At 44.3% G+C, this 11,649-nt stretch overlaps 1 protein-coding gene across 2 annotated transcripts in view; it reads right to left on the bottom strand.

Moving 5' to 3' along the window:
• The window catches only part of HEXA (hexosaminidase subunit alpha), a 51,837-nt gene that overhangs the window by 5,222 nt on the left and 34,966 nt on the right, over positions 1-11,649 (bottom strand). For both annotated transcript variants that reach the window (XR_011201329.1, XM_069222256.1), the window contains exons 10-13: positions 8,280-8,352; positions 5,387-5,570; positions 1,310-1,400; positions 163-267 (exon numbers count right to left, since the gene is read on the bottom strand). Coding sequence is in view for 1 of the 2 variants with exons in the window: in XM_069222256.1 (XP_069078357.1) it covers positions 163-267; positions 1,310-1,400; positions 5,387-5,570; positions 8,280-8,352 (453 nt within the window). In the remaining variant the exon portion in view is untranslated. The remainder of the gene's footprint in view (positions 1-162; positions 268-1,309; positions 1,401-5,386; positions 5,571-8,279; positions 8,353-11,649) is intronic.

Below are 11,649 nucleotides of genomic sequence, written 5' to 3'. Positions count from 1 at the left end.
CTTAACGAAGATGCAAAATGGATAAGATCAGTCCACAAATCTAGGGTTTCTTGCCTTGTGATTTTAAAAAGTTTATAGCAATACTATTTCAATTGTATACAGTCTTTAAAGCCATTCACATAGGACCTGAATAGTCACTGGATTACATTCACAAGTATTTACCTCAGTAACCGGCATCGGAACTCAGTTAGCCTGTCATAAGCATGTTGCAGATCCCTCACATTTGCATTACTCCAGAGCCTCTCGGCAACTGCTCCAGCTCTGGGCCTGTAAGGAAAGAAGTGGAAGAGATACAACACTAATTCACTAATTCAGTCAAATGAAGAACACCAAACTGAACCAGGTGAGCACCACATAGGGAAGAAAGATAGCCAAGTTATCAAAAATGGGGGAAAGAGAGGGTAACAAAGTCCTTAGGAAGAAGAGAAGCGTTTTTATGGGGTTTTGGGGCAGCCATTAGTAAGTGACCGGTGATCCCAGCTAAATCCAAGAAGTAGAGCAAAACCTCCAACCCCCATCCTCCCATAGACCGGTTCATACAGGAACACCAATATACTGCAAGCATGTAAGCAGACATTTCTGGAAAAGGTTTGACCTCGCGGACTGCCGAGAAGGAACGTCAGATTACAGCTGCTTGCAACTCACAGTAGTCTGGGTCCATCTACCACCTTAAGTTTTCCCCATGACAAAACCCACTACGACAAGACCTGGACATCAACATAATAGTGCACAATGTTACCAATCGTATGTTTATCTACTGGATACTTACACCATATTAAACTCCACACGCTAGCGCACCCCAAGATCTCTTACAACCACAGTACTGCACGGCACTTGAAGTGAGTCACAGGAAACAAGCCAGCACAATTTAACACTTCTAAATAATTAGTGTTTAAGCAAAAGTCTATTTAAGAATGGACAAGTCTGTTTTATCACCACCTCTGAGAACGCCTGTTCTCCGTGCTCAACCTAGAGCGCTGAGATGGGCATTTGTGCTGCAGTTCAAATGGCGGGCGATTACTGCCTCCCATAACAGAGTAATTTATCTGTTATATTGGAGAGAGCTGCTACATTCTCACTTTATTTCATAAAATATGTTCCGTCTTCACCTCATATATAGTTGGCTAAATTGCAAATCAATTTAAATAGACACAACGATCATGCAAATAAATGCAAGCTTGAAAGATAAGGGTCTTCACTTCTTGTTAAGCAAATAATTGGGCCAATCTAATTGACTCAAAACAAAGTCTGAAAAAAGCTAAAACCACCTTATCATTAATCAATGAGCAATCTTAAAAGAAGAGCTTACCATAGTCTTGGGGCAAGGTTGGTGGCATCCACATACTCTCCCCACATACAGGCCTCGCCTCCTACCACCAATTCTTTCTGCTTTGCAGTTCCTGTGGTACAGAATAAATTAGTCTGATTATTTTCCTGAAAGCAGAGAGGGCACACAGGTTGCAGAATCAAAAAGAACACAAAGTCTACAGCAAAAAACGATCAAATGAAGAAGGTACATAGAAAACATGAAATAGCGGAAAAGCATAGTGAACCAGAAAAGGAAAAGGGACTACATGCAATTTTAAGAAAAAAACTGAGCAAGTGTCCTCAGCTCAGAGAACTACAGAGAAATTACCCATACACCGGGAACACAGAGCATGCACATGCAGTTCAGAGAGGACTGCTTCCCCAGGTTACAGAAGATTGGAGTCATAAAACGCCAGATAAGTGTTTATAAGAGTTGGATAGACCTGAAAAGACTAAACTAAAAGAACCAATGATCAAATGTATGCAGCAGAAATAGGACAATGCCCCCTAATTTATAGGGCTTAATCCTTCGACTCTCTTCCCTAACTTATTGCATAGTGGTCAGTCTAATCTGTCCAGTGTATTTGAGTTGCACAGTCACACATAAATGATAAGCTCCACCACTGGGTGTACACAGTAGCTATATTCACTACACCACACTGCTCTGCGAATTTCAGGATCGAAACAATCCTCTAAGTCAGATTGTGCCTGACTGCATGTTACCGAGCTAAACATGTCATGACGTCAGACCATACTATTTTCTCCAAATACCATGTTTCCACCTTGAATATAAAATGCATCTGGAACATGTCAAATTAAAAAAGGTTCTACATCATCTACATGCCCCTTACAGCATTATGGCGCTTTTGGAGGAAGCTCACCTATCCTTTAAAAAAGGGTTAATATTGAAGAGGTTCTGGGAGAGACAAGTGGTGAACAGCAGTCATACTACCAGATGTAAGGCAGAGAATTAGAAACAAGTAGATAAGTGTCTCTTATGTAGGATTTTAAAAAAACGTATGTAGACCGTCAGGGCAGATATCTGTTCACCAAAGTAAAAACACTAAACAGGATCATAGCATTGGGGTCCATTCATGCTCCCAACACTTCAAAGCTCTCCTTTCTCACTGTATTATCTCAGCTATTGATTGGATTTGGCACCACCCCTGTGTTACGAGGTGGAGGCTGGAATCTAGCTCTAGCCGCTGTACTGGATAGTTCTAGTCAAGTGGCCCCACTTAATGACGACAGGGCGGCGCTAACTGACCTCGTCAATGATTGTGCTTTAAATTATATTTGGTGATTACTGCATTCCACAAATAGGGACTATACCTTTCTTTTTTGCCTACATGGCACACTTTCTGCATTGACTCATTTTGGATCCAACAGTCTTTGATACCCCATCTCACCCCACTGTGAAACCTTGCTGGAGGTATCGTAGATCATTCCATGGTAGGCCTTGACCTTAGTCACATATTACAGCCACATCCACAATGGCGTAAGAGGTATCTTGAGGATAAGGAGAACCTTGAATAACACAGCCGTACATATCGTATAATAATGAAAACTATGTTACATCTGCACAACTCTAATGGGCTGTTGGCAAGGCACCTAGATAGAGGCTTGATTTGGTGATCACTAAAAGACAGACCAGGTTCAAATTAGAAGGACGGACCCATTATTATGTGATACTTATAGACCGATTTCACTTCCTAATGTGAACATTAAAGTAATGGATACGATTTTGGCGACCAGACTAAGGAAGGTGATTCCAGCATCAGTCTTGAGTGGGCTTTGTCCACCGACGGTCCTCCAGGAATCACCTACACTCTCTCGCACATCTTTGCAGACAACAAAAGACGGCCCACAGAAAATTCTGGCCCTATCAATGGACGCTGAAAAAGCCTTTTATAGAGTCGAATAGGAATGCCTTTTTGGGAAAGAGTGGCTTTGGCCAGAATTTTATATCAAAGATACCCTGGTAATAGTGAATGGCAGTTGCATTGTCTTCCAGTCAAAGACTATTAATAAGGGTACATTTCAAGGATGCCACCTTTCACCTCTCTTATTTCTCCTTACAACAAAACCATTATCAGTGCCCATAGGAAGAACAATAAGGATTCATGGGGCTCAGACGATGGCAGGGGCCATGGTGTTGTTTCATTATGTAGATGGTCTTCTTAACACCACCCCTGAAACCTCTGTCCTTGCAGTAATAAGACTCATTACCACGTTTTCTCTGTTCTCAGACTATAAAAGTAATTGGGACAAATGTCAAGCGATCCCCATGTAAACATCCATAACCTACGCCTGCTTTGGGGATTTTGCTATGAAATGGGTATAGAGACCTTAAATATCTAGGACTATAAAAAGGGATTCAGACAAAATGGTACAGAATACTGTATCACCATTGATAACCGAATAGAAAAGTGGATATGAAACAAATGGACAAAAAAAAAAAAAAAAAAACGTAACCTCTCCTTGTGGGACAGGTGCAAACCATGAAAAAGAGGCTATCGCCTGGGTACAATGATATCTTTATCAGTCAGCCCCACACAATTCACAGGAAATGAATGACTTGTATTGATACTGACATCAAGGTGTGTATTTGGTGTAGGAGAAAGCCAATGCCATGGCCCTCAAAACTTTGATCACATACCACCTCAGGGGGCCTCTGTTGACCACACACGAAGCGCTACTATTTTTAAAAGTAAAAAAATCACAGATCTCTTTTTTCCTACCAAGAATGCTGATCGAAGAAAGAACCCCACTTCAAAGTCTGTCCAGTACTCAACCCATATACAAACATAAAACACCAACATGCTCAACAAAAATTCAGTTATAATTTTAATGAGTGCCTCTTGCACCCCAACAAACAATTACACATTAACCTTAGACTACATAAGACGGCTCCCGTTTAATGCAATGGTAGTATTTGTATTAACAGTATTAACAGATTACTCCTTGATTGCCTCAGATCTCTACGGAGTTACAAACAAATTATGGAACAAAGAGTTCCTAACAACAGAGCTATTATCAGCTGAGACATTATCTGACAGGCACTTTAGGCCCAGATCCAGTTTCTCTGTCTCCATCAGATATTGCACAATATCTTAGGCCCTGGGAGTAGTGTCAGGCATATACAGTGCACTCACATTAAAACTCTATTTCAAGTCCATGGAAGGTACTTCAAGACTGCATTGGCAGATAATATTAAAAAAGACTGAACTATGGAAGAATGGTTGACTCGATTACTCGAACACGCAAAATACTCCTAGAGGCAGAAGTTAAATTCTTATATTTTAAAGTCCTGCATGATTGGTGTTGTACTCCTCAGAAATGACACTCTAGACACTCGCTTCCACATGCAGATTGTTGGAGATGTGATTATAAGTTGCTGTGTTGTACACTACATTTTGTGGGACTGCATGGTAATACAACTGTTTTGTACGAAAATGTGGGTCAACAGAAATGAGCCACTCAAATTAATATATTTATCCATCTACACACTTGGCCCTTTTACATAGCACTTGTGAGATATCTGGTCTATTGTCCCATATCTGTCGATAGGTAACTGCATTCTTAGGTGCAGTCACACCCTATATATTCAGACATTGGCGCCAACATATGCTACTAAAGGAACATATATGGCTTCTGGAACCACAGCGTATTATCCAATATGAACACACTGTATTGAAAATCAGTGATAAATTAGAGGCATTCAGTTCGATATGGGGGCTCATCTTGCCTTCTAGAACACAACTTGTCTATAGACTGGACTTCTTAAAATGTACCTGCATATCGACTGTCTGTGTAGGACAACCATCACAAGACCGGGGGACTGTGCTGTCACCATCCATTGAAATTGTCCATAATGAATGCACTAATATTGTCAGCAGCCCTCACCTAAAGCTGCCTCCTCTACTTGTATCTCTGTTGTTTCTGTAACTTCCTGAGTGTGATAGATACTATTGTGTAGCTCACCCAATTTCTGCATCTTGCCCTTCATACTGTGCACTATACGCTCCCCACCACCCGCTTTATCCCCGACCTTTTTCAGGCTCAGTGCACCGCGTACCATTAAATTGCAGGGGCTCCACCTGGTAGACGTCCCTCCAGTCCTGCCCATAATAGATGACATTAAGGTACCAAGGAGAGGACAAAAGAGCTCGGTATCCAGCCTTGGTGACAGCGGCCAGCTCCTCCAGGTACTTCTTGTCGCCTGATCCTTTCCACACATGCACCACAGTGTCATTGCTCATCTGGGAAAACAGGACACAAAGGTGGGTAAATCTGAAAAATTAGGATAGAGGCATATGGGGGATGAGAGAAGTGTGCAATGGAACAACAGTAGCGGAAGTCAACAGGCAGACGCCATTACATTTAACTCAGGATAAGAAGATGGAGTGACTATCTTTTTCCCTCCATATTTGCAAACAAATTAGGGTTCCTGGATGTAATGCGTAGACTTGGCTCACACAGAAATCTAATTGGGTGAAAGCGAGAATGTGACTGGATGCTGGTCTGTGGACCTCTAGGTCTGAGCCTAATCCCCAGTCTTTTATACAATGAGCAATAAGGATGACCTTGTCGGTATGGAAGCATTCCAAGGCTCAATGATCCTAATTATAGTACTGGCAAATTTCTCTTATATTTCTGTTGGTGATATGAAAGCTGCAGATGATACTTTTTTTGTACCAGCCAATAAACTTTGCAGGATTATTAAAACCACGCAAGATTCAAATAAAAGTTATAAATCAAAGTGAAATAGAACGTGCGTCAATTAAAAAAAATTTTTTAAAAAAATTAGTGGATTTTGCCCATCGGTCCATGCGTCAGTCACATTGTGTTACAGGTCACCTCACAGGTGGAGGCTGCAACATTAGATCTTTAAGGCTTGTGCCAGGAATGGTGCTCTCTCCGTTTAACCTTGAATGGCAACTTACATGTGTAGCTTTAAGCTTCCATATCATCAAAAGAAATGCAAGAGAAATATCTCAGTGATATCATGAACTCAGATCGGATCATTTTATCTTGGAATTCTGTCAAGATAGGCAGGTTCATCCTTACTGTTTATTATTTTCCTTCATACTTAACAGGAGACTGAATAAATAAGCAAGCACATTTTCCTGTAGGGTCCACACTGGGAATCCAATCATCTTGGCCACAGGAACATGAAATGCTAGGTTAACCTCGTTTTTGGTTTGATCTTTGCTCTTTTTTTCCTTTTTTCAAAAGAAATGTCATTCAAGGTTCCAACATTGAGGGCTTATGGGAGTACACAAAACTTTGTAGTCGGAAGACATTCAACGGGCATGACCGAATAATGCCAGCATAAGTAGTGGGGTGAGTTTATATGACCTTTGCAACAGCTGGATGAAAGATAATTTTGTTTCCTAGTGGCACAGTGGAAGACAAGCCCCCAGCAGATTAGTAGGTCTGGTGTCTAGGAAAGAACAGTGGCAAATGAAGAGGTGCAGACATGGTTAGATGGGCCACACAGGCTGAACTAACGAAGATAATTCTTCAAAGAGATGGAGCAAGTTGTGCTCTGACCCTCCACTGCTTGATGCAACAGGCTGCCACATGGGGACAGTGATCAATCTCCTGGCAGGCGGAGAGTGCCAGTCAAGGTTAAGCAGTGGCCTTCTCCCCTTAGCACACATTTCCCACTCAGTGTTGGTTTTCCCGCCTGAGGATACAGAGTAGCCTAGACCTGGTAGCGGTACTTTCCAGTTTAGAGTAAGTACGTTAAAGGCGAAGTTAGAGCAGCACTTAACTTACATTTTGGGGAGGAAGTAATAAAATTAGTTGTTCCATTCTTTGGAAGTAACATAACAAACTCATCCGTTATCCAAGCAAACCTGTCATTAACAGCATGGAAGAAATAAACATATTTATTATCTGGAATCAGCAATGCACACTGCAAGCAATTGCATTGGTGTGTGTACAATAGGCAATTACAATCTAACTTGTTATACTAATGAAAGTACCTGTGCTGAATAGCAGCAGGAAGGACTATGAGGTGGGCAAACTGGTCCAAGGTTATGTAAAATGTCCTAACACTTTCCTGAAGCAGAAAAGGTGTTTCTATAACTGTTAAATATAATAAGGTTGGTGGATGAAGGGAAAGATGGAAGTCCCAGGGTTGTACTTCAAATGTAGCCAGTGATAACTCTAGGATTGGACGAATCAAGCCCTGGGTGATACTTTTCATCTGTTTAAGAAGGCTATCGTGTGAAACCATAAAAGTTCTAAGAATAACCTGTTCAACCTTAAGTCGCGCAAAAATGCATTTTTGAATTGTAACTAAGAAAATCTCTACAGGAAAAAATAAGTGTGTAGTGGGTAGCATGAATGCAACACAATAAGAGAATTGTCCAGCACAAGAGGAATGCCTCCGTTAAATGTAGATGACAAGTAAGGTACCACTCAACTGGGTGGCACGGCGTGGAAAAGAGTGAAAGCACCAAAGAGAGGAAGGCAAAGCGTGAGACGGAGGATGAAAGGTTCCTTTGAGAAAAGGAACCCTAGAGAGAAATCATGTTGGAGACGAATGCATGCGACAAAGGGAAGGAATCGGCATGGAATGCTCTTGTTATAAGGGGAAATCAAGACTTAAAGGGCAGGAAAGTATAGCAACCAAAATATGTGGGGTGTGATGATGAAGAAAAAAAGTATGTGTCTAGGAGAATAAGTGAGACAGGAGAGTTGGAAAGGAACCAGCAAAAGAGAAGGCAGCCTCATATGAAAGAAGTCAGGCATAGGTGGAAAAATCGAAATGTGTAAGAGACAAAGAAAGGAGAGTAGGAAGAGACATTACGATACCAAAGAACAGAGCACAGACAGAAGAGGCAGTAGGATGAGAGATGGAAATGTTGGGTTTAAAATGCATAATAGGAAGAAAAGAAAACAGTGGGACAAAGTAATGAGGGAACTGAGTCCGAAGCTCCATTACTTTTAGGTTTTACCTGTACTTTGTTATCAAACACCTCCTGCCACACCACGGGAGCTCTGCCGTAACGACCAACAATCTTCAGCAGCCTAGAGGGACACAACAAATATCAGATGCAAGGGAACGGAGGGTACCATCAGCAAAACTAAAAGCCATCATCTTTCCAAGAAAGAACGTTACAAACTTAGGCCCTTGTTTAGAGTTTGTCAGAGTGCCCTTCCTGCCGACAGTATAGCTAAGGCATCGATGGACTTGAGGCATTGGCATACGTGCACCAGATCATCTGCTCATTTTAGAATGGATGATTTGATGCACTTTTTTGTCCGTCCAAAAAGAGAAAAAGAACAATGACTCCCCCACATCCTGGATTTAACTCCCAGGGTGTCAGGGTCGTTTTTTTTATGTTTTACAAAAGAACTCCTCCTGTTTTGAGATTTTGTTTTTGTAAAACAAAATAGTTTGCTGAGCGGCCGCATGGAATAAGGTGGTCGTTCAGCAAACTTTGAATGCCCCTTAGAAGAGTCACCGTGGTGGCAGCTCTTCTAAGGGGATTGAAATGTCTACCAGGCAGGTGGAGGCATCTAAATATGGTATGCAGCAGTCGTCTGAGCAGGAGAGGTCATTAACTCCAGTGCCCGGGTAGGCAAGAGACCGCATGACCAACTCTAAATCAGTTCCTTAATACTTTCACTAGTTCACACATAATGGTTTGGTGTTTGACCCTCTTAAAATGAGACTACTGTGGCATATTTGCAACACTTCAACAAGCGTTTTAGTTGAGCCTTTGAAAAGGTCATAAAACAGCTACAACGTTCCCAAAGCTGAAGAACCACAACCATATAACCTCGCCTTTAAAAACTCACATCCACTCATGGTGGCACATAAAGATCACAGAGCTTTGTGTAAATTAGCTAAGGCAGTCTAGGGAGGGGTCGTAAGTAGCTGTAAAACGGCCATGTCAAGGGCCCTGTGTTCTGGACAATCTGAGCAAAGCTGCCAACGGACTTGGGTGGAAGAAACACAAAGGAAAGCACCTGTGGCATTAAATCCAGACATCTGTAATAACTGAGACCCATCATGGAGAACACAACCAACCAACTGCTGTAAGGCACAGTAGCACCACACATAGGGCCAGATGTAGCAAGCCTTTTTGCATTCGGAAATGGTGTGAATGCCAGTTTGCGAATGCAAAAATGCCTTTCAGTATTAATGAAAGGCATTCGCTACGCAAATTTAAGGAATCGCTGAAATAGCGATTCCTTAAATTTGCGAGCCCCTTTAGAGAATCTCAAATTGCAATTCTCTAAATAAGAAATCGCTAATAAGGAATCCTTATTTGCGATTTCTAAACCGCATGTATCAAGCAATTCCTTAATGCGAATTTGGCATTAACCCCTTCCCCGCCACGGACGTAATGGTTACGTCCATGGCAGCGCCCGTGTGGCGCCATGGACGTAACCATTACGTCCAGGGACTGGCAGTCGGGGGAAGCGCTAGCGCTTCCCCCGAGGGCCGCCCCCCAACACCCCCAGGCCAGGGCTGAAAGGGGAATCCCTTCCCCTTTCACACACACCCCCCCCCCACACCCCCCCCATGACGTCAGCGCGCGATCGCGCGCTGATTTCATGGAAAGGGGGAATGACGCGCTGGAAGCCATTTGCTTCCAGCGCGTCAAGGGAGAAGGTGAGTATTTCACCTTCCTGCGGGGTGGGGGTGCTCTCAGAGAGGCATCGAGGGAAAGGAAAGGGTTTTCCTTTCCCTCGATGTCTCTTTGAGCATTCCTGCTGCCCGATCGCGATGCGATCGGGCAGCAGGAATGCCCACTAGACACCAGGGATTTCTGTATGTGTGTGTGAGTGAATATTAGTGTAGGGGAGCGACCCCTTGGGCAAGGGTCGCTCCCCTTTGGGGGCACATGCTTTTTACGTCGTTTCTGCCCCCCCTGGGGGCAGATTGGCCCTATTTTTAGGCCGATCTGCCCCCAAGGGGGGCAGAAAGCCACTAGACACCAGGGATTTTATTGTTGCTGTGTATTTTTTGTGTTGGGGGGCGGCCCCTTGGGCAAGGGTCGCTCCCCTTTGGGGGCACATGTATTTTACGTCGTTTCTGCCCCCCCTGGGGGCAGATTGGCCCTATTTTTAGGCCGATCTGCCCCCAAGGGGGGCAGAAAGCCACTAGACACCAGGGATTTTATTGTTGATTTGTATTTTTTGTGTTGGGGGGCGGCCCCTTGGGCAAGGGTCGCTCCCCTTTGGGGGCAAATGTATTTTACGTCGTTTCTGCCCCCCCTGGGGGCAGATTGGCCCTATTTTTAGGCCGATCTGCCCCCAAGGGGGGCAGAAAGCCACTAGACACCAGGGATTTTATTGTTGATGTGTATTTTTTGTGTTGGGGGGCGGCCCCTTGGGCAAGGGTCGCCCCCAGGGGCCCTCATGTATTTTTGGGCAGTTCTGCCCCCCTTGGGGGCAGAGAGGCCTATTTTTTTTAGGCCTTTCTGCCCCCAAGGGGGGCAGAATCCCAATAGCGCCAGAAATAGTATGTATGTATGTGTGCTTTGTGTTGGGGGGTGGCCCCTTGGGCAAGGGTCGCTCCCCCCAGGGGCGCAATGTATTTATTGTCGTTTCTGCCCCCCTTGGGGGCAGATTGGCCCTATTTTTAGGCCGATCTGCCCCCAAGGGGGGCAGAAAGCCACTAGACACCAGGGATTTTATTGTTGATGTGTATTTTTTGTGTTGGGGGGCGGCCCCTTGGGCAAGGGTCGCCCCCAGGGGCCCTCATGTATTTTTGGGCAGTTCTGCCCCCCTTGGGGGCAGAGAGGCCTATTTTTTTTAGGCCTTTCTGCCCCCAAGGGGGGCAGAATCCCAATAGCGCCAGAAATAGTATGTATGTATGTGTGCTTTGTGTTGGGGGGTGGCCCCTTGGGCAAGGGTCGCTCCCCCCAGGGGCGCAATGTATTTATTGTCGTTTCTGCCCCCCTTGGGGGCAGATTGGCCCTATTTTTAGGCCGATCTGCCCCCAAGGGGGGCAGAAAGCCACTAGACACCAGGGATTTTATTGTTGATTTTTATTTTTTGTGTTGGGGGGTGGCCCCTTGGGCAAGGGTCGCCCCCAGGGGCCCACATGTATTTTTGGGCAGTTCTGCCCCCCTAGGGGGCAGATATGCCTATTTTTTAGGCCTTTCTGTCCCCAAGGGGGGCAGAATCCCCATAGCGCCAGGGATACTATGTATGTGTGTGTGTGCTTTGTGTGGGGGTGTGGCACCTTGGGCAAGGGTCGCCCCCCCCAAAGGGTGCAATGTAATCTGGGTGATTTCTGCCCCCTCCCCTTGGGGGTAGATTGGCCTATTTTTTTTTTAGGCCCATCTTCCCCCAAGCAGAGAAGACTAG

Source organism: Pleurodeles waltl, chromosome 3_1 (genome assembly GCF_031143425.1).
Source record: "Pleurodeles waltl isolate 20211129_DDA chromosome 3_1, aPleWal1.hap1.20221129, whole genome shotgun sequence".
Taxonomy (NCBI): Eukaryota; Metazoa; Chordata; class Amphibia; order Caudata; family Salamandridae; genus Pleurodeles; species Pleurodeles waltl.
This window is presented reverse-complemented; position numbering and strand designations above follow the sequence as displayed.